This window comes from Sus scrofa, chromosome 13 (assembly GCF_000003025.6).
Source record: "Sus scrofa isolate TJ Tabasco breed Duroc chromosome 13, Sscrofa11.1, whole genome shotgun sequence".
Lineage (NCBI taxonomy): Eukaryota > Metazoa > Chordata > Mammalia > Artiodactyla > Suidae > Sus > Sus scrofa.
In genome coordinates this window covers 137,705,101-137,729,145 of record NC_010455.5, presented here as the reverse complement: position 1 = coordinate 137,729,145, position 24,045 = coordinate 137,705,101, and the positions used below count along the sequence as shown (strand labels likewise).

The 24,045-nt window shown below is 39.4% G+C and overlaps 1 protein-coding gene across 1 annotated transcript in view; it reads left to right on the top strand.

The window, feature by feature from the left end:
- The window catches only part of DIRC2 (disrupted in renal carcinoma 2), a 105,644-nt gene that overhangs the window by 9,969 nt on the left and 71,630 nt on the right, over positions 1-24,045 (top strand). The window contains exon 2 of the mRNA XM_013982378.2: positions 921-1,014. Within this exon, the coding sequence (XP_013837832.2) occupies positions 921-1,014 (94 nt within the window). The remainder of the gene's footprint in view (positions 1-920; positions 1,015-24,045) is intronic.

Below are 24,045 nucleotides of genomic sequence, written 5' to 3'. Positions count from 1 at the left end.
AGGAGGTGTTGAGTTTGGGAAAATTGGAAGAAATGTTGCCACGTTTGCCACATACTCTTTAGGAGCCACCTGTGTGGCGTGGCTGCAACAAAAAGTAAGGCAATATTAATTTACTAGTAGGAAAAGTGCAGCATTCCGACTGTAGGAAGATAGAGCCCCATTTATTATTCTGCCATAGGTAGACTACTGTGTCTGTCTTTATATTTTATATTTTGCTCTGTTATCCACATAGCTGATCATTGGCACACGTTTAAAAACAATTGATTATATTTGGGATACAAAGGGAAAAGTCGTCTGATCCATGTTATCCTCTAAAATCCCAAATCATGCTACTTTTTAACAGCATCATTCTGCTAAATCAAGAAAAATTAAGACTATGATTGTAATACTAATAGAAGCATTCTAATGGACCACCTCCTAAGACTCTAACAAACTTGTCCTGATTATAAGATAAAATAAGTAATCAACGACTTGTTTTTGGAGAAAACTTAAAGCAATAACCTATCATCTTAAAAAATTTTTTAGGGGCAGTTTAGAGGTTTTTCTTAATTAACAACTTGAATTTGAAAATTAGAAATTTTATATTTGAGATGTAAAAGTAAAATACCTTGTCTTTTAAAATTATTTTCTGTATTCTTCCTGTTCTTTCTGAACAAAGCATTCTAGCCATTCATTTTGAAAAATCAGAGCTAATAAAACTTTTTCCTCTATTCTTGATATAATCATTCAAGTTTTCTATTAAAGTTAGAATCATTTCATTTTCAGTGTGTAGAGTTTTTCCCCCCACGCTGGGAATTATAGAGGAAAGCTGCATTAGAATAGAATACCAGTATGGTTGAGTAAAAAACTCTTTGTTCTTATCATTGAACTTCCTTGAAGAGAAAATAGAAAGTAATCCAAATATCTTTGTTTCCTTTTAGGTCTTCGGATAACAGTGCTTCTAACATCCTTCCTTATGGTTTTGGGAACTGGTCTAAGATGCATACCTATATCAGACTTAATGCTGAAAAGAAGGTAAACACTATAAATAACTAAATTTTTCTCTATGTTTTTCTCTTTCGTTGTAAGTAAATTATATATGTTTGGCTATAAGCTTTCAGTAAACAATTCCATTTTTAAGAAGATCAGTGGAGGGTCATATTTATAGTAGCATTTTTTTCCTGACATGATGCTTAATTCAGTGAACATTTAGTAGTTGTTATGTGGAAGACACTACACTAGTTATTGTATAGATAAAAAGAGAACAAGTTAATTTTCATGTTATGCAAGAGCTATAATAACCATGGAAAAATAGTGGTGTAACATAAGGAAGAGTATTGTAATTAATGCCATAAAATATTTATAAAATTGCCCCAAAAGACTGAGAGAAATTTTGGCTGAGGGTGTCAAAAAGAAGAGTTCACGAAGAAGGTGATAACTAAATTAGGCATTGAGGGGTAAGTGGAATTTTGATGATTGTAGTTAAGGCTATTCCACGGTAGAGGAACAGCAGGAACAAAGGCATGGAGACAGGTAAGCATAGGCCTCTTCTGAAATGGGTAGGTAGTTTCATTTATGTACAGCAGCATTTCTGCACCCGGGGTCCATGGATTTATTCTTGGGGAGTGCAGGGTATATGGAGATTTTTTTAGATTTTGTTTTCCTTTTGGTTATGGTATTAAAAGATTTTTAGCCAAAAAATAATCTATAACTAAAACACATTTTTATTGCCAGAATGTCAGTTTCTTAAATTAGTGTTCATCAAACGGGGATCCTTGGATCTGACCTTAAGAGCCATTGAGAAAAAAAATTGCCTTCTTAAAAGGACCTATAAATTATTCAAGTTTGGGAGACACTGGTCTACAGAGTAAGGCCTAAGAATGGAATGTGAAGAGATGAGCTTAGAAAAGGGTATCCTGATTATGAAGGATATTGATGCCATCCTGTAGAACTGTAATTCTTTGCTGGACGGTTGGGAGCCACTTAGGTTCTTCTCTGAGCAGCAATAGGATCAGAACTGTATTAGGTAAACTATTGATTTGAGGTAAGTAGGATTGATTACAGAGGGTTGAGACTGCCAGCAGGAGACCAGGAAAGATGCAGTGAGAGCCCACGCTGGAGGCATTCTTCTGTTTTGTTTATACATTTATTAGATCATTTATTCAACAAAATTCACTGAGCTCCTTCTACATGCAAGTTTTCTTCTGTTTATGGGGACTACAGAGAACACAATAGAAAAATCCCTGCCTTGTGGAGTTTACTTTCCACTTGGGAAGATTGGCGATAAACTAGATAAGTAAATATTTGTATAGGGAAAAATATAGGGCAGAAGGATTTGAAATGTTAAGGAAAGGGTGGTGAAATTTGAGAAAGAATGGGCCAAAAAACCCTCACTGGGAAGATAACTTTTGAGGGTAAAAGCCTGAAGGAATGAATGGATGATGCATTATGTAGGGGACAAGCATTCCCAGCAGAGAGAACAGTAAGTGTGAAGGGTGGGAAGAGAAGAGCACGCCTGGCAGGGAGGCTGGTAGGGCTGGAGCCGAGCCAGAGACTTTATGAGAAGGGTGGTATTCATGAGACCAGCAAGATGGGAGGTGGCAAGAATGTGAAACCAAGTCCTTAAAGACCTTATAAGAACTCCAGCTTTTTCTGAGCTAGCAAACCACTGGCAGCTTTGAGCTGAGGAGAACGTAGTCACAGGCTCCTTTATTGAGAATAGACTAAGGCTGGAGGTCAAAGGCAGGTGTTAGGAGGAGACCAGATAGGGAACCCGTACAGTAAACCAGGTGAAAGATGATGGTGGCTTGAGCCATAGCGGTGGCAGTGTTGGTAAGAAGTGGTCAAATTCTGATTATATTGAAGGATTTGCCAATGGGTTGGATAAAGGGAATAAGAGAAAGTGAGGCGTCCAGAATGACGCCCTTGCCCTAGGATGTTGTGGGAATGGAAAGGATAGAACCGATGTGAGACAGAACATGAGAGAGGGATTGGAGGTGATATGTTTGAAGCTGCGCTCTGGAGACTCGGTGATTTCATGACACAGGTCACAGGAGGAGGAAGGAGTGATTTTTTATTTTATTTTATTTTATTTTTGTCTTTTAGGGCTGCACCAGTGGCATATGGATTTTCCCAGGCTGGGGATCAAATCGGAGCTGTAGCCACTGGCCAACGCCAGATCCAAGCCACATCTTTTTCCTGCACCACAGCTCACGGCAATGCCAGATCCTTAACCCACTGATCAAGGCCGGGAATCAAACCTGCATACTCATGGATACTAGTCAGATTCATTTCCACTGAGCCACGATGGAAACTCCAGGAGTGAATTTTAGGTACAAGATGCTCTCATTTGGAACAGAATTTTTCATTTTCAAAATACTGTTCATTTGCTGTTCATTTTCATATTTTCAAAATAGGTTCTCTCCAGAAAATTTAGAGGACAAGTGTTTTATATTTTTTAATGATTTTTATTTTTTCATTATAGTTGGTTTATGGTATGCTGTCAATTTTTACTGTACAGCAAAGTAACTCAGTCCCCCCATATAAATAAATATGTATATATGAATATATACACGAATATATATAAATATATATGAATATATATACAAATATATATATGAATATATATATATTCTTTTTCTCACATTATCCTCCATCATGTTCTGTCATAAGTGACTAGATAAATTTCCCTATGCTATACGGGAGGATCTCATTGCTTATTCACTCCAAGTGCAATAGTTTGCCTCTATTAACCCCAGACTCCCAGTCCATCCCACTCTCTCCCCCTGCCCCTCCCCTTTGGCAACCACAAGTCTGTTCTCCAAGTCTATAAGTTTCTTTTCTGCAAGAAGGTTCATTTGTGCCGTATGTGTTTCATATTTTAAAAAGCAAATAGCAAAATCATTGGGGTTCTTGTGGATCATTGGTCTTTATTTCCTTTTTTTTTTTTTTTTTTTTTTTTTTTTAATGGCCGCACCTACCTCATATGGAATTTCCCAGGCCAGGGATTGAATCTGAGCCACAGCCATGGTAACACTGGATTCTTAACCCACTGCACTGGGTCAGGGATCAAATCCCCAGTGACCTGAGCCACTGCAGCCAGGTTCTTAACCCACTACGCCATAGCAGGAACTCCATTTCCTATCCTTTTGAGTGAGGTTTTAACAGATGAGTTTCCTTGCGTTTGAGATGTTCTTAACATAGATTTTTTCAGATATCCAGTTGGGATTATTTTTTTTAAGCATCCAGTTTTTAAGTACAAATTTCAGTAGAAGTTTAAATTCAACAATGCATTCTTTTAAAATGTCCTCGAATATTGTTAGCTTTTCTTCTGTTTGGGGCCATCCATTTCTATTGCTTCTCTATTGTCTTATATCCCTTTATCCTTTCCAGATACAAAGTTATAGGAATATAAAGAATTGACTCTGTGTTGGTGGAGAAAATGGTATGAAAAAGAAATAGAGTTCATAAAGAAATGTAAACAAAGATAGGAAAGAAAAGGAGAAATAAAGAATTCTGAGAGATCGAACCTTTCATAAAAAAGGTATAAATTGAATTTTCAATCTTTGTGTGTTCATCCACAAGGAATGTGAGGATATTATCCCCTTGAAATGAGACTTCATCGTATGTCCATACAGTATTTCTTTAGAGCAGTTTTACTAGCAGTGCAGATGCAGCTATTAACATGAAAATGCTATAATTGGAGTACATACTTTTGACTAATAGGTTCAATAGATCACTGCTTTTAAGCTTCAGGCTCCATCTGACACTCAGCAGGAAGGGATAAAGACCTTTAATATGCATTTGGCCAGCATTGAAACAAATATTTGGCAACCTGTTTTTGTGCCCCTGTTTCACTTGGAGTTTTTCAGCTTCTGATCTGGCTTTCTGAATCTTGTGCCTGCACCCTTCCTGTCTTTTAGCTTCTGTAAGTCTTAAGACATGAGGATAGCAGCTTTCTGACAAGCCCAAGCCCTTTCCTCAATCACAACTATTATTATCACCTTCTTAATGATAAGGTGTCGTAACAATATTTCTTTTATCTGCATAGTACCAGTGAAAATTCAGGAAAAATTATTTCGCCCTTTTTTGTTCTTAACATTACAAATAAATAGGAACTTGGAATAATGAAATACAAAGCATTTCTTCTATGATTGGAAAGCAAATCATACCAAGAAAAATTGCAGATGACATTACCTTATAGGACAAAATACAATATGACATGCTCATTAAACAATTTGCGACCTCTAAAAATGAATTTATAATATGTTATATCTACTTTTTTAAAAAATTTTTTATTGTTGTTTCCCCAATGCAATTTTTTTTTCTACCGTACAGCAAGGTGACCCGGTCACACATACATATATACATTGTTTTTTCTCACATTATCATGCTCCACCATAAGTGACTAGACATAGTTCCCAGTGCTACACAGCAGGATCTCGTTGCTAATCCATTCCAAAGGAAATAGTTTGCAACTATTAACCGCAAGCTCCCAATCCATCCCACTCCGTCCTCCTCCCCCTTGGCAACCACAAGTCTATTCTCCAAGTCCATGATTTTCTTTTCTGTGGACAGGTTCATTTGTGCTGTATATTATATTCCAGATACAAGTGATATCATATGGTATTTGTCTTTCTCATTCTGACTTAATTCACTCAGTATGAGAGTCTCTAGTTCCATCCATGTTGCTACAAATGGCATTTTTTTTTTTTAAGGCCAAGTAGTATTGCATTGTGTATATATACGACGCCTTCCTAACCCAATCATCTGTCGATGGACATTTGAGTTGTTTCCATGTCTTGGCTATTGTGAACAGTGCTGCAATGAACATGCGAGTGCATGTGTCTTTTTTAAGGAAAGTTTTGTCCTGAGATATGCTGAAGAGTGAGATTGGTGGGTCATATGGTAGTTCTATGTATAGATTTCTAAAGTATCTCCATACTGTTCTCCATAGTGGTTGTACCAGCTTACATTCCCACCAACAGTGCCAGAAGGTTCCCTTTTCTCCACACCCCCTCCAGCATTTGTTATTTGTGGACTTATTAATGATGGCTATTCTTACTGGTGTGAGGTGGTGTCTCATGATAGTTTTGATTTGCATTTCTCTAATAATCAGTGATGTTGAGCATTTTTTCATGTATATCATGCCATTGGTATATCTTCCTTGGAGAAATGTCTATTCAGGTCTTTTGCCCATTTTTCCATTGGGTTGTTGGCTTTTTTGCTGTTGAGTTGTATAAGTTGCCTATATATTCTAGAGATTAAGCCCTTGTCAGTTGCATGTTTGAAACTATTTTATCCCATTCTGTAAGTTGTCTTTTTGTTTTCTTTTTGGTTTCCTGTGCTGTGCAAAAGCTTGTCAGTTTGATTAGGTCCCATTGGTTTATTTTTGCTTTTATTTCTGTGTCTTTGGGAGACTGCCCTGAGAAAACATTTGTAAGGTTGATGTCAGAGAATCTTTTGTCTATGTTTTCTTCCAGGAGTTTGATGGTGTCTTGTCTTATATTTAAGTCTTTAAGCCATTTTGAGTTTATTTTTGTGCATGGCATGAGGGCGTGCTCTAGTTTCATTGATTTGCATGCAGCTGTCGAGGTTTCCCAGCAGTACTTCCTGAAAAGACTGTCTTTTCCCATTTTATGCTCTTGCCTCCTTTGTCAAAGATTAATTGAGCAATGGTCTGTAAGTCTGTTTTGGTACCAGTACCACACTGTGTTGGTGACTTTGGCTTTGTAATATTGCCTGAAGTCTGGGAGAGTTATGCCTCCTGCTTGGTTTCTGTTCCTCAGAATTGCTTTGGCAATTCTGGGTCTTCTGTGGTTCCATATAAATGTTTGGATTTTTTGTCTAGTTCTGTGAAAAAATGTCATGGGTAATTTGATAGGGATTGCATTGAATCTGTAGATTGCTTTGGGTAGTCTGGCCATTTTTACAATATTAATTTTTCCAACCCAGGAGCATGGAATAGCTTTCCATTTCTTTACATCTTCTTTAATTTCCTTGATTAATGTTTTATAGTTCTCGGCATATAAGTCCTTTACCTCCTTGGTCAGGTATATTCCCAGGTATTTGATTTTTTGGGGGTGCAATTTTAAAAAGCACTGTATTTCTGTATTCCTTTTCTAATATTTCATTGTTAGTATACAGAAATGCGACTGATCTCTGAATGTTAATCTTGTATCCTGCTACTTTGCTGCATTTGTTGATCAGTTCAAGTAGTTTTGGGGTTGAGTCCTTGGAGTTTTCTATATATAGTATCATGTCATCTGCATAGAGTGACAGTTTTACCTCTTCTCTTCCTGTTTGGATGCCTTTTGTTTATTTTGTTGGTCTGATTGCTGTGGCTGGGACTTCCAGTACTATGTTGAATAACAGTGGTGAGAGTGGGTATCCTTGTCTTGTTCCATATTTTAGTGGGAAGGCTTTCAGCTTTTTTCCATTGAGTATTATATTTCCTGTGGGTTTATCATAAATGGCTTTGATTATGTTAAGGGATGTTCCCTCTATACCCACTTTGGTAAGTTTTGATCATGAATGGATGTTGGGCTTTGTCAAATGCTTTTTCTGCATCTATTGAGATGATCATGTGGTTTTTGACTTTTCTTTTGTTGATGTGGTGTATGACATTGATTGATATGCATATGTTGAACCATCCTTGTGAACTTGGGATGAATCCCACCTGGTCATGGTGTGTGATCTTTTTTATATGTTGTTGGATTTGGTTGACTAAAATTTTGTTGAGAATTTTTGCATCTATATTCATCAACGATAATGGCCTATAGTTTTCTTTTTTGTTGGTATCTTTGTCTGGTTTTGGAATTAGGGTGATGGTGGCATCATAGAATGTCTTTGGGAGTGTTCCTTCTTCAACCTTTTGAAAAGTTTGAGGAGGATGGGTTTAAGTTCCTCTTTTTATGTTTGGTAGAATTCACCTGTGAAGCCATATGATCCTGGATTTTATTTGTGGGGAGTGTTTTTATGACATATTCAATTTCATTTCTAGTGATTGCTCTGTTCAGTTTTGGCAGGCTCTAAGTCTCTAGAAAGTTGTCCGTTTCTTCTAGGTTGTCAAATTTGTGGGCGTGCAATTGTTCATAGTGTTCTCTCATGGTTTTTTGTATTTCTGTAGTATCAGTTGAGACTTCTTTTTCTTTTCTTATTTAGTTTATTTGGGTTTTTTCTCTCCTCTTCTTGGTGAGTCTAGCCAGAGGTTTGTCAATTTTGTTTACCTTTTCAAAGAACCAGCTCTTGGTTTTATTGATTTTTTTTCTATTGTTTTTTAATCTCTGTTTTATTTATTTCCTCTGTGATCTTTATGATTTCCTTCCTTCTGCTGAATTTAGGTTTTGTTTGTTGTTCTTTTTCCAATTCACTTAGATGGTGATTTAAGTTGTCAATTTGAGATTTTTCTTCTTTTTTGAGAAAGGTCTGTATTGCTGTGAACTTCCCTCTGAGCACAACTTTTGCGGCGTCCCATAGATTTGAGTGGTTGTGTCTTCGTTATCATTTGTCTCGAGGTATTTTTTTTATTTCCTTTTGATTTCCTCATTGACCCATGGGTTTAGTCTCCATGTAGTAAGTTTTTTCTCATTTCTTTTCCTGTAGTTGATTTCTAGTTTCATGCCATTATGGTCAGAGAAGATACTTGAAATAATGTCTATACTCTTAAATTTGTTGAGGTTGGCTTTGTGCCCCAGTATGTGATCAGTCCTTGAGAACGTTCCATATGCACTTGAGAAGAATGTATATTCTAATTTTTTTTAATGTGATGTCCTAAAAATGTCCATTAAGCCTAACTTTTCTATTGTGTCCTTTAGGATCTCTGTTGCCTTATTGATTTTCTGTCTAGAGGCTCTGTCCGTTGATGTGAGTGGGGTGTTAAAGTATCCTACTATGATTGTATTCCCATCAATTTCTCCTTTTATGTCTATTAGTGTTTGTTGGAGGTATCTGGGTGCTACTGCACTGGGGCATATATATTGATGATTGTAGCATCCTCTTCTTGAATGAATCTTTTAACCATTAAATAGCGTCCTTCTTAGTCTTTCTTTATGGGCTTTGTTTTAATGTCTATTTTGTCTGATGTGAGTATTGCAACTCCTGCTTTCCTGTCTTGTCCATTGGTATGAAATATCTTTTCCCATCCCTGCACTCTCAATCTATATGTGTCCTTTGCCCTAAGGTGAGTTTCTTGTAGACAACAGATTGAAGGTTTTTGCTTTTTTATCCAATCTGCCACTGTCTTTTGATTGGAGCATTCAGTCCATTGACATTTAAGGTGATTATTGATAGGTATGTATTTATTGCCATTTTAAACCTTCTTTTCCAGTTGCTTATATGTTTCTCTTCTTTTCTTTTTTTGGTTGGATGGTTTCCATTGATTTTATGCTTGAGTACTTTACTTTTCAGTTTTGTGAATGTAATGTTCAATTTTGATTTGTGGTTGCCCTGTTTTTTAAGTATGTTAACCCCTTCCTATATCTGCTTGCTTTAATTTAGTCTGATAGTTATATAGGCTCAAAACCATCATTAAAATAAAAAAGGAATCTATATTTTTCTTACTTTCCTTTCCCACCTTGTATAATTTTGATGTCTTTTTTTTTTCAATATTTTCGTGTTTAAATCTGTATGCTGGCTTATTTAAGTGACTGCTTTCCAATTGTGGTTTCCTCCATTGTAGTTCTTCCTTTTTTTTTTTTTTTTTTTTTTAATTTAGAGAACCCCTTTCAGTATTTCTTTTAGAATGGGTTTGGTATTGCTGTACTCTTTTAGCTTTTGTTTGTTCGAGAAATTCTTTATTTCCCCTTCTATTTTAAATGACATTCTTGCTGGATAGAGTATTCTAGGTTGCAGATTTTTTCCTTTCAGCACTTTAAATATATCTTGCTACTCCCTTCTGGCCTGTAGTGTTTCTGTAGAGAAATCAGCTGATAGCCTTATGAGGGTTCCCTTATAATTAATGCTTTGCTTTTCTCTTGCTGCCTTTAGAATCCTCTCTTTAACTTTTGCCGTTTTTATTATAATATGTCTTGGTGTGGGCCTGATTGGGTTCAACTTGTTTGGGGCCCTCTGTGCTTCCTATATCTTGATATCTGTATCCTTTAGATTTGGAAAGTTTTCAGCCATAATTTCTTCAAATTATTTCAATCCCCTTTTCTTTTTCTTTTCCTTCTGGAATTCCTATTATGTGTAGATTGGCCTGCTTTATATTATCCCATAGGTCTCTTATATTGCTTTCATGTTTTTTCATTCGGTTTTCTGTCTGCTGTCCTGATTGAGTGATTCTTCTATCTTCCATGTCATGAATTCATTCCTCTGCATTATTCATTCTCTTTATTGCCTTTAGCTCAGTTTGTATCTCTGCAAATGAATTTCATAGTTTTTCTTGGTTCCTCATATTTTCTAGTTCCTTGTGAAGGAATCTGCATTACTGTTCGTATCCTCTCTTAATTCCTTTAGTATTCTCACTGTCTCCCTTTGAACTCATTGTCTGTCAGACTGCAGGTATCTCTTTCATTGTTGACTGCTTTAGGTGAATTCTCTTGTTCTTTAACTGGGAATGGTTTCTGAGCTTCTTCGTCTTGCTTGTGTTTTTCTTTTTCTGTGTGTTTGGGGAAGTCAAACTGTAATCTTGTAAGGCTACTTCTATCTAAGGATACTCCTTTGTATTTTTGCGGGGTTACTATTTATTTTTGGTGTGGGAGTGAATATTTGCTGTCTCTTTCTTCAGTATGAGCAGGCTGTTATTCCCAGGATGCTCAGTGTGTTTTCAGGGAGAAGGAGGCAATGGGTAGGGCCAGCAGGCAGTGCCTGGTTGTTTGGCTCTCAATAGCAGCAAGGACCTGCAGGAAGGTGGCACAGCCTACTCCTAGTTGAAGGACCCTGGGAAGTGGTAATAAGCTCTAGGCTGATCTTCAAGGTGACCAGAGCATTTGGCAGTAGCAGCAGCAGAGTGTGTGAGTTCCCAGGAGAGTGAGAGCAACAACAGCTTATGTTCGATTGCAGTGCCCTCCTCTGAGGTGATTGGAACCACAGGTGGTACCTGTTCAGGGACCCCTAGTGGGAGTGGGCCATGACCATCTCTAGAGTCAGTGATAACTGCAGTGGTTTGCCCCTGCTACCTGTAGACCATGTATGAAGCAACCCATCTCACTTAGCCCACATAGGAGATACTGTGCAGGCTGCTCCTAGTTGCAGGATCCTGGGAATTGACAGAGATCAGGCATGTGGGTATTGCCCAGAGTGTTTGGCAGTGGCAGTAGCAGGGCGGGTATGCTCCCAGGGGTGCAAGAGCAACAACAGGTGGTGTTCGGTCACAGTGCCCTCCTCTGTGGTGCCCTTGAGGTGAATGGGGCTGCAAGTAGTGTCTGTTCACAGACCCCTAGTGGTGATGGGCCACTCCCACCTCTGGAGCCAGAGATAAGTGTGGTGGTTTGCCCTCGCCTCCTCTAGACCACGCCAGAAGCACCTTGTCCTGCATAGCCCCCACAGGAGGTACTGCACAAAGTTCCTGGGAAGGGACAGTGATCAAGCGTCTGGGCACTGCCCAGAGTGTTTGGCAGTGGCAGCAGCAGGGTGGGTGTGCTCCCAGAGGAGTGAGAGCAACAACAGGTGGTGTTCTGTCACAATGTCCTTCTCTGTGGTGCCCTTTGAGGCGGTTGAGGCTGCGCCCAGTGGTGGTGGGCCATGCCCACCTCTGGAATCAGGGATAACTGTGGTGGTTCGCCTCCACCGCCTACAGACCACGCAAGAAGCACCCTGTCCCATTTAACCCAGGCAGGAGGTGCTGCACCAGCTGCTCCTAGTTGTAGGGTCTTGGGAAGGACACAGTGACCAAGTGCCTGGGTGCTGCCCAGAGCACTTGGCAGTGGCAGCTGTAAGTCGTGTCTGTTTCTAGGGAAGTGAGAACAACAGCATATGGTGCTTGATTGCAGTGCCCTCTTTTTTCTTTTTTGCCAGTCCCTGAGGTGACTGGGGTCGCAGGTAGAACCCACTCACAGGCCCCCACTGGTGGAAAGCCACGCCTCCCTCTGGCCTCTGAGATGACTGCCGTGGTCTGTCCCTGCCACCTGTAGATCGTGCAAGAGGCATCACATTGCATTTAGCCCCCTGATGCCCTTAGCCCACACAAGAGGTGCCTGGACACTAGTAGCCTGCACTAGGAGTGCCCAATCTCCCCTAAACAAGCAAGAGGCTTCTCGCCTCCCCTAGCCTGCGCCGGAGCCGCCCTGCCCTCTTAGCCCACAGGCCTGCCTACACTCAGGTGCTGGGAGTTTCCTGTGGTGGTCCACCCCTCCTCCTTTTGCTCTCCCCAACAGTGGTGCCTTGCCTCTCCTGCAAGTCCAGACCTTATTCCGGGTTCCCTCTGTTGTGGCGTTCCCCACCTCAGCCTGTGGCATACCTCTCCCCTGCCCTTGGCACACTGCTCCTTAATCCCTCATGCCATCCCCAGTTCTCTCCCTGGGACTGACCTCTGGAGTCAGTGCCCAGCCCCCGCCCAAGCGTCTCAGGCTGTGATGTCCAGGCCGGTGGTTCAGAGGATCTGTGCGGTTCTCACTGTGCTTTGCTGTTCTCAGTCCAGCTGCTGCACTTTTTTTGGTGACTTCGCGGTCCCATCGACTCAGCTGATCTTTCTGTCAGTTAGGTGGCTTCCCAGGGTGTGGGTTCCTTTTCTCTTTCACAGCTCCCTCTCAGGAATGTTAGTCCCATCCTGATTTCCTTTTCTTTCTCCCTCCCTTTTTTTCTTTTGTTCTACCCAGTTATGTCAAGGGTTTCTTGCCCTTTTGGAGGTTTAAGTTCTTTTGCCAGCATTCAGTTGATGTTCTGTGTGAGTCATTTTACATGTAGATGTGTTCTTTTGATTTGTTTGTGGGGGAAGGTGAGGGCAACCTCTTACTCCTCTGCTATAGTGCTCTGCCCATATATACTTTTAATCATAGGTACATCCAGTGATTCCCATAACATAGCATCCTTCAATTCACTATAATTTTCATCAACATTAACAATAGATAACATTTCCTAACTTGTGTTAGATAGTTAAATAGTATGGTTCTAGTAAACATAGATTCTCTAGAAGTATACTCCATTGTGAAATGCTTTGTAGCTGGCAGTATTACATTTAAAATAACCATATCTGAAAAGATGAATTGTTTAGTAAATGGTTTTATGATAACTGCTTAGGTATCTGAAAAAAAAAAGACCCTTGAAATCTCTGCCCTACGATTTAAGTAAATTCCACTTGGGTCAAAGATTTTAAATGTAAAAAATGAACTATAGACATATTAGAAAATAAGACTAGTTTTTAATCATCTTAAAATGGATAAGGCTTTCCAAATAAGACAGATCCCAGAAGCCACAGAAAGGCTTAATAATTTTGACTACATGAAAATTTAGAATATCTGTATCTAAATTTAGTAATTTAGCCCATCACCACCTGCGCCCTTGGCCCCACCCCAGGGCTCACTTTGTTTCTGGGAAGAAGAACCCGGAGCTCCTTTCTTTAGGGGTTTGGTGTTTTCACCCTCCCCTCGGTCACCACGCCTCTCTGATTTCCTGAGCTGTGGGCTGCAAGAGAAGAGAAGCTGCATCTTGCTACCCCCTCAGATGGGACCAGGGGTAATTTTGATATGGGGCCTGGTGAGGCTCCCCACACTAGACTCAGCTGGTCTCAGCAGCCTCCACCCACCAGCCCATCCTACATTTAGTGCTTCATGGCATCATGTGATCCAGGATCAATGTGACTCTAGAAGCAAATGGATGAATGAATATCCATATGAAGAGGAAAACAATAAAGAACATCAACACCTTTGAGAACAGAATGTTAATGTTTGATTGGATGCCAGCAGTCAGAGTCAAAACAGAACTTTTGGAATCTAAACAAGCACCGTTAATGTGCCGCATGGGATGGGATTAAGATGGCAGAATAGAAGGACTGGAGCTCAACTTCTCTCCTAAAAATAACAAAATTACAACCAAATGCTGAGCAACCTTCAACGAAATGGACTGGAAACTTTCAAAAAGATATCCTACTTCAGAAGACAAAGAAGAGGCCACCTCAAGAGGTAGGATGGGCAATTATGCAATATAAGCAACCCCATACCTCCCAGGTGGGAAGCCCACGGACTGCAAAGTAACTGTATCACAGACTCACCTACAGGAGTGAGAGTTCTGAGTCCCATGACAAGTCCCCACACCTGGGGATTTGGCATTGGGAGAAAGAGCCCCCAGACTGGCTGGCATTGAAGGCCAGTGGGGCTTGTGCACAGGAGCTCCATGGGACTGGGGAAAACGGAGACCCCATTCTTGAAAGGTGCACACAGACTTTCACATGTGCTGGGCCCCAGGGCAAAGCAGAGGCTCCATAGGAATCTGGGTTGGACCCGACTGCAGTTCTTGGAGGATCTCCTGGGAAAACAGGGTGAATGTGGCTCGTCATAGGGAAAGGACATTGGAGACAAAGCTCTCTGGAATATTAATCAGCTTATTGCCATCAATAAAAATGGCAATAAACACTTCCATATCAATAACTACTTTAAATGTTAATGGACCAAACACCCCAACCAAAAGACATAGACTGGCTGAATGGATACAAAAACAAGACCCATATATATGCTGTCTTCGAGAGACCCACTTCACTTCTAGGAACACATACATATTGAAAGTGAGAGGATGGAAGAAAATATTTCATGCAAATGGGAATCAAAAGAAAGCTGAAGTAGCAATACTCATATCAAACAAAATAGACCTTAAAATGAAAAATATTTTAAGAGACAAGGAAGGACACTACGTCATGATCAAAGGATCAATCCAAGAAGAAGATGTAACAATTTTAAATATCTATGCACCCAACATAGGATCATCAATTTTAAATATCTATGCGCCCAACATATATAAGGCAACTGCCAACAACCTTAAAAGGACAAATTGACAGTAACACAATAATAGTGGGGGACTTTAAGAGTTCCCATCATGGCACAGTGGTTAATGAATCCGACTAGGAACCATGAGGTCGCGGGTTTGATCCCTGGCCTTGCTCAGTGGGTTAAAGATCCGGCATTGCTGTGTAGGTCACAGACATGGCTTAGATCCTGCATTGCTGTGGCTGTGGTGTAGGCTGGTGGCTACAGCTCCAATTCAACCCCTAGCCTGGGAACCTCCACATGCCGCGGGAGCATCCCTAGAAAAGGCAAAAAGACAAAAAAAAAATAGTGGGGACTTTAACAACCCACTTACAGCAATGGACAGATCATCTGGACAGAAAATCAGTAAGGAAACACAGGCCCTGAATGAAGCATTAGACCATTTGGACTTAATGGATATATATAGGACATTCCATCCAAAAGCAACAGAATGCACATTCTTTTCAAGTGCACACAGAACATTCTCTAAGATTGATCGCATTCTGGGCTACAAATCAAGCCTTGGTAACTTTAAGAAAATTGAAATCTTTTTTGACCACAACCCTATATGACTGGAAATCAACAACAAGGAAAAGAAAACTGCAAAAAAACACAAACACGTGGAGACAAAACAACATGCTACTAAACAACCAATGGATCACTGAAGAAATCAAAGAGAAAATTTTAAAATACCTAGAAGCAAATGACAGCAAAGATACAACACTCCAAAACCTATGGGATGCAGCAAAAGCAATTCTAAGAAGTTTATAGCAATACAAGCCTACCTCAGGAAACAAGAAAAAGCTCATATAAACAAGCTAACCGTACATCTTAAGCAGCTAGAGGGAGAAGAACAGACAAGACCTAAAGTTAGTAGAAGGAAAGAAATCATAAAGATCAGAGCAGAAATCAATGAAATAGAAACAAACAAACAAAAAAACCATAGAAAAGATCAGTGAAACGAAAAGCTGGTTCTTTGAAAAGATCAACAAAATTGATACACCCTTAGCCAGACTTACAAAGAAAAAAAGAGAGAAGACTCAAATCAATAAAATTAGAAATGAAAAAGGAGAAGTAACAATGGACATTACAGAAATACAAAGGATCATAAGAGACTACTACATGTGACTATACGCCAATAAAACAGAAAACCTAGAAGAAATGGACAAATTCTTAGGAAAGTACAATCTTCCAAGACTAAACCAAGATGAAATAGAAAAGATGAATGGACCAATCACAAGAACTGAAATTGAAACCCTGATTTAAAAACTTCCAACAAACAAAAGCCCAGGACCAGATGGCTTCACAGGCGAATTCTTTCACACATTTAGAGAAGAGCTAACACCTATCCTTCTGAAACTAGTCCAAAAAATTGCAGAGGAGGGAACACTCCCAGACTCATTCTATGAGGCCACCATCACCCTGATACCAAAACGAGACAAAGATACCACAAAAAAAGAAAATTACAGCCAATTTCACTGATGAACATAGATGCAAAAGCTTCAGAAAAATACTAGCAGACTAAAGCCAACAATACATGAAAAGGATTGTACGTCATAATAGAGTGGGATTTATCCCAGGGATGCAATGGTTCTTCAATATCTGCAAATAAATCAGTGTGATACACTACATTAACAAACTGCAGAATAAAAACCATATGATCCTCTCAATAGATGCAGAAAAAGCCTCTGACAAAATCCAGCATCCCTTTCTGATTAAAAAACCCTTCGGAAAGTGGACATAGAGAGAATCTACCTAAACATAATAAAGGCCATATATGACAAACCCAGAGCTAACATCATTCTGAAAAATGATGTTAAAAGCTGAAAGAAAAGATGAAAGAATTCCCAGATCAGACACAAGAGAACAGGAACAAGACAAGGATGTCCACTCTCACCACTACTATTCGACATAGTTTTGGAAGTCCTAGCCCTGGCAATCAGAGAAGTAAAAGAAATGAAAAGAATCCAAATTGGAAAGGAAGAAGTAAAACTATCACTATTTGCAGATGACATGATTCTATACCTAGAAATCCTAAAGACTCTACAAGAAAACTGTTAGAGCTCTTCAGTGAACTTGGCAAAGTCACAGGATATAAAATTAATACACAGAAATTGACTGCATTTCTATATACTAACAATGAAAGATCAGAAAGAGAAATTAGGGAAACAGTCCTATTTACCCTCACATCAAAAGGAATAAAATACTTAGAAGTAAACCTAACTAAAGAGACAAAAGACCTGTAGTCTGAAAACTGTAAGATGCTGATGAAAGAAATCAAAGATGACACAAATAGGTGGAATGACATACCATGCTCCTGGATTGGAAGAGTCAGTATTATCAAAATGACCATATGACCCAAGCCAATCTAAAAATTCAATGCAATCCCTATCAAATTATCAAGGACATTTTTCACAGAACTAGAACAAAATATTTTAAAGTTTGTTTGGAAGCACAAAAGACCCAGAATAGCCAAAGCCTTGCTGAGAAAGAAAAATGGAGCTGGAGGAATCAGGCTCCCTGACTTCAGACTATACTACAAAGCTACAGTCATCAAAACCATATGGTACTCACACAAAGACAGACGTATAGGTCAGTGGCTCAGGATAGAAAGCCCAGAATTAAACCCACACATCTACTGTCAACTAATCTCTGATGAAGGAGGCAGGAATATACAATGGAAAAAAGACAACCCCTTCAATAGTGGTGCTGGGAAAACTGGACAGCTGCATGCAAAAGAATGAAATTAGAACACTTCCTAACACCATACACAAAAATAAATTCAAAATGGATTAAAGACCTAAATTTAAGACTAGATATGATAGAACTCTTAGAGGAAAACATGGGTGAAACACTCTCTGACATAAACCACAGCAACATCTTAGATCAACCTCCAAGAGTAATGACAGTAAAAACAAAAATAAACAAATGGGATTTAATTAAATGTAAAAGTTTCTGCACAGCAAAGGAGACCCTAAAAAAAAAAAAAAGACAAGCCACAAAATGGGAGAAAATATTTGCAAATGAAGCAACTGATAATGGATTAATCTCTAAAATTTATAAACACCTTCTGCAGCCCATTACCAAAAAAAGCAAACCACCCCATCAAAAAATGGGCAAAAGTTCTAAACAGACAGTTCTCCAAAGAAGACATATAGATGGCCAAAAAGCACATGAAAAGATGTTCAACATCACTCATTATTAGAGAAATGCAAATCAAAACCACTATGAGGTACCACCTTACACCAGCCAGAATGGCCATCATCAAAAAGTCTATAAACACTAAGTGCTGGAGAGGGTGTGGAGAAAAGGGAACCCTATTGCTCTGTTGGTGGAATTGTAAATTGGTGCAACCACTGTGGAAAACAGTATGGAGATGCCTCAGAAAACTAAACATAGAACTACCATTTGATCCAGCAATCCCACTCCTGGGCATCTATCCAGAGAAAACCATGACTCGCAAAGACACATGTACTCCAATGTTCATTGCAGCACTCTACAATAGCTAAGACGTGGAAACAGCCTAAATGGCTATTGATGGAGGAGTGGATAAGGAAGATGTGGTACATATATACAATGGAATATTGCTCAGCCATTAATAGGAAAGAAATAACGGCATTTGCAGCAGCATGGATGGACCTAGAAATTTTCATGCTAAGTGAAGTCAGTCAGTGAGACACCAATATCAAATGCTGTCACCTACATGTGGAATCTAAAAAAAGGACACAATACAAAAGAGAAAAGAAAGGGGGGGGAGTTTCCCATCATGGTACAGCAGAAACGAATCCAACTAGGAACTAGGAGGTTGCAGGTTCGATCCCTGGCCTCGCTCAGTGGGTTAAGGATCCAGTATTGCTGTGAGCTGTGGTGTAGGTCACAGACGCAGCTCGGATCTGGCATTGCTGTGGCTCTGGTGTAGGCTGGCAGCAACCGCTCCAATTGGACCCCTAGCCTGGGAACCTTCATATACCCTGGGTGAGGCCCTAAAAAAAGACAAAAGACAAAAAAAAAAAAGTAAATAAATAAAAATTTAGAAAGGACACAAAGAACTTCTTTGCAGAACAGATGCTGACTCACAGACCTTGAAAAACTTATGGTTTCCAAAGGAGACAGGTTGGGTTTGGGGGGATGCACTGATGGTTTGGGATGGAAATGCTATAAAATTGGGTTGTGGTGATCATTGCACAATTATAAATGTAATAAAATTCATTGAGTAATAAAATAAATATATTTAGTAATTTAGCATATGCTACAAAACAAAGTCAAAAGGCAAGTTAAAAACTGAAATGGGAGTTCCTATTGTGGTTCTGGAAATGAACCTGATTAGTATCCATGAGGGTATGGGTTTGATCCCTGGCCTTGCTCAGTGGGTTAAAGATCTGGTGTTTCCGTTAGTTGTGGTATAGTTCACAAGTGCAGTTCAGATCCCATGTTGCTGAGGCTGTGGTATAGTTCAGCAGCTGCAGCTCTGATTCAACCTGTAGCCTGGGAACTTCCATATATCACCCCTACAGCCCTAAAATCAAATGAAACCACTGGATAAACAAATGGATAATTTCCTGGAGTTCCCTGGTGGCCTAGCTGTTCAGTGTTGTCACTGCTGTGGTTTGGGTTCAATCCCAGGCCCAGAAACTTCCCCATACTTCCTCATGCTGCGGTGAAGACCAAAAAAAAAAAAGATAATTTCCTTAGTTGAAAAGAACTCTTTCTGGTCCAAAAAAAATAGCAAGTCAGTAGGAAAGTGGGCGATAGAAATGAGCAAGTAATTATAGAAATTGAAATACAAATCTTAGCCAAAGATGCTTAACTTCATCACAAAGAAATGAAAATTAAAAGAGCAATTAGATGTCTGTTTAATGGCAAAGATGAAAAAGTGTAGTAATGTACTGTGTTGCCTGAGATGTAGGGAAAAATACGCACTACTGATGTGAAGGTAATTTGGAACATCCTATTCGGAGGGCATTTAGGCAGTATTTATCAGATTCAAAATGCACATGTCCTTTAAACCATTGCTTGCCCTTCTAGAAAGTTAGCCCACCTGTAAAGCTCTACCAGTTTGTAAGGCCAGTCACATTTGTGTGCTTTGCTTATAATAGCAAAAGGCTGGATGCAACCCATATGTCTTCAGCAGAGGACTAGTGATGGAGCAGTATACAGCCACGAAAAGGAAGTAAAAGGTCTATAACTGCTGATTTAGAAATATCTCTAAGCTATATTTTGTTGAGTTTTATAAAAAGACAAAGTTTATACCATTATGTTTAGTACATTCTTACTTAGAAGAAAGTGTGAGGGATTCCTCTGGCAAGGACTGTTTATGAAAGAAACCATTGCCATTATTTGGTTCTAGGGAGGAAACCTTGGAAACCAGAAGTCTGAGGTGGAAAGAGATTTACTTTCAGAGTTGCTGTCATGGCTCAGGGGTAACGAATCCAACTAGTATCAATGAGGATTTGGGTTTGATCCCTGGCCTCGCTCAGTGGGTTAAGGATCCCATAATGGGTCACAGACGTAGCTTGGATCCCAAGTTGCTATGGCTGTGGTGTAGCCTGGTGACCAGAGCTCTGATTCGACCCCTAGCCTGGTCGCAGGGGCAGCCCTAAAAAGACAAAAAAAAAAAAAAAAAAAAAAAAAAAAAAAAGAGGGAGAAATTTACTTTTTATTTTATACTCTTTCCTCTTGGGAATATTTTTACCATGTGCATATGTCACCTTTTGGACTAAAAACAGCAGTTAGGAGAAACTAAAATGACTAAACTATAATCAGATCTTCAACAATGAGAATAAGAAGAGGAAAGGCAAAGAAGGATTATATGTTAATTTCCCCAGTACAGAAATACAAACTCTTTGATATAAAAAGGAATAATTGATAGATTTAAGACTTTCTCTGTAAAATACATAGGATTCAGGTCATTGTGTTGTAAAAGTAGGGTCCACAGACTACCTGTTTAGTAAAAACACAGATCCCTGGGCCCCCATTCAGTCCTACTCATTTAGTCTTAACAAACTCCTTTAGTTAATTTTATGCTCATTTAAGTTTGACATGACTGTCCTAGGTGCATAGCATCCTCAATTAAAAGAGTAATTAAGCAAATTGTACTGAGCTAGCCCATCCTACAATATAATCACATAGTATTTTTAATTTCTTATTTTAAAGCAGATTAAGATTTGTCTTCTATTTAATAATTTTATTTGCCCCACTTTGACTCTTAAAACTACAGAGGTTAGGTTTCAGAAATGCATTTCTGCCTGATGGTTAGATGGGATAAAGATTGGTAGGAGAAGATTAACTCTTCATAATAGTAAGCATTTAACAGGGGTAAAGGGGAATAGAAAGATATGTAAAATGCTTTTTAGAGTTTTGGAAAATACTTTTTCCTTCTTCAGTTGTCTTTGAAATATAGTTATTTCTGAGACATTTCTTCTAAGGACACATAATTTCATATATGGTTTTGTTTTGTTTTCTTTTCTTTTTAGGGCCACACCTGTAGTATATGCAAGTTCCCAGGCTAGGGGGCGAATTGGAATCAGAGCTACAGCTGCCAGCCTGCGCCACAGCCGTAGCAATGCCGGATCCTTAACCCTCTAAGCAGAGCCAGGGATCGAACACACACCCTTATGGATACTAATCAGGTTTGTTTCCACTGAGCCACAGTGGGAAATCCTGAATTTTTCAATATACTTTCTTTGTTGTTCATATAGAAAAGTACATAAGATGTTTAGGTACAGTTTATTGAAGTAATCATAAAACAGATAGCCCTGTATCCATCACTGGGGTTAGAACTCCAGAAGTCCTGGAGTTTGCACTAGGGCATAGGGGGTTAAGACTCTGACTTCAGCAGCTCTGATCTCTGCAGAGGCTCAGGTTCTATCCGTAGCCTGGCACAGTGGGTGCAAGTATCCAGTGCTGCCCTCAGTTGCAGCTTGAATTCATTCCCTGGCCCAGGAACTTCAGTCCCTGGCCTGAGAACTTCCATGTGAAAAAAATAAATGAGTAAATAAATAAAATAGAACCCCAGAAGTCCCAGGTTTATAACTCTCTCTCTCTCCTTATTGTACATAATTACAATTACAAATATTGATAGGATTTTGAGAATAAACTAAGTTTAAAGTTATGAAGAATATATTCAAAGTCTGCTGCAAATGCCTGTTTATTCTTTTATTCCAAATGAAGATTTGCCAGAGTTTTTTTTTTGTTTTTTTTGTTTTTGTTTTTTTGGCCATGCCTGCGACACATGGAAGTTCCCAGGCCAGAGCTCAAACCGCTGCCACAGCAGTGACTCAGGCCGCTGCTGTGACAATGCTGGATCCTTAACCCACTGTGCCACAAGACATCTCCACTGTAGTTTTTTGGTTTTTTTTTCCCTCTTAATACCGCAAGGAACACACGAGTAAAAGGTTATTTTATCTGCAGCAAAATGATTATAGGAACAAAATAGGCCAGAAGTAGATGATAATAATTTAACACATAATAGTAAACACATAAGTCAGGATTACTAAATCATATTTTATTGAATAGATTTATCTGTTATGTGTTTGGGCAGAATGGTTACCTATTAGGAAAAAATTTGTATACTTAACCATACAGCATGCACTAAAATGTATTCTAGATGGATTGATGAGCTTCAGATTTAAAATGAAATAGTGTAAGGGAAAATGAATCTTATCCCTAAAGAGATTGCCTTTTTTTTTTTTTTTTTTTTTTTTTTTTGTCTTCTTAGGGCCACACCTGCAGCAGCATAGAGGTTCCCACGCTAGGGGTTGAATTGGAGCTGCAGCTGCCAGCCTATGCTACAGCCACAGCAACACCAGATCCAAGCCACATCCTCGACCTATGCCTCAGCTTGTGGCAACACAGGACCCTTTAACCCACTGAGGGAAGCCAGGAATCAAACCCAGGATGCTAGTCAGGTTCTTAATCCAATGAGCCACAATGGGAGCTCTGAGATTGCTTTTTTAAGTATAAAAACAAAGAAATCACAAAGGGAAAGATACATAGGCTTGACTACATAAATATTTGAACCCTTATGCTTTTAAAAGAAATTATAAAATTAAAATGCAAACTAGGGATATATGTCGTGCAAATACAATACCTAATTAATAAAATAAAAAATGTAAGCACTTTTGAAAAGAGAATGGGAAAATGGACAATGTCACAGATACACTTAACAATTACTGGTTCCCAAATTTCATTATTTAAATTTGTAATATGGTAGTTAATATTTATTGACAGCCTGTGTATTAGTAAAGGCTGAGCTGTATAAAGAGATCAAAAATACACAGGCTGGCGTTCCCGTCATGGCGCAATGGTTAACAAATCCGACTGGGAACCATGAGGTTGCGGGTTCGATCCCTGGCCTTGCTCAGTGGGTTAAGGATCCGGCTTTGCGGTGAGCTGTGGTGTAGGTTGCAGATGTGGCTTGGATCCCTCATTGCTGTGGCTCTGGCGTAGGCCGGTGACTACAGCTCCGATTTGACCCCTAGCCTGGGAACCTCCATATGCCGCAGGAAGCGGCCCTCGAAAAGACCAAAAAAAAAAAAAAAAAAAAAAAAATACACAGGCTCAATAAGTAGAAGTTTATTCTTCTCTCCCCCAAACGTTCTAAAAGTAGTGGGCTGCTCCAGGCAGGTTGCAGGTCTGTTCCAGGGACCCGAGTTACTCTTCTATTGTTCTGACACACCTTGGGGTGAGATCCTTGTCCTTTGCTCATTATCATGCTTTCATTTTAGCCTGCAGGAAGGAGAAATAGGACTACATCTTTAGGTGATGACTGGAAGTTTACATATCAATTCTACTCACATCCCATTGGTACAGACTTAGTCACATGGCTACACCTCTCTGCAAGAGAGGCTGGAAATGTAACTCGGTAGCCACTCCCCCAGTTGAAATGCAAGGATGCTATAACAAAAGAAAGGGAGAATGGATGGACGGAAACTGTAGTCTCTGTTATCAAATGCTTCCATGTATTCATGCACCCCCATCTTCCCATGCAAAGAATATATTCATCCTTCCTCAATGGAGTACGCCTACAGTCCTGTCCAGTTATTGCATCCAACTCAAGATCCAGAAGCTCTGACTTCTGTCAGATCTCTGTGGCTCTCTGGGAGTTACTCCTTTGATCATTCTTTGTGATTTTTGGCTTAATCCTCGGGAAGGCTTTTGCTGGTCCATT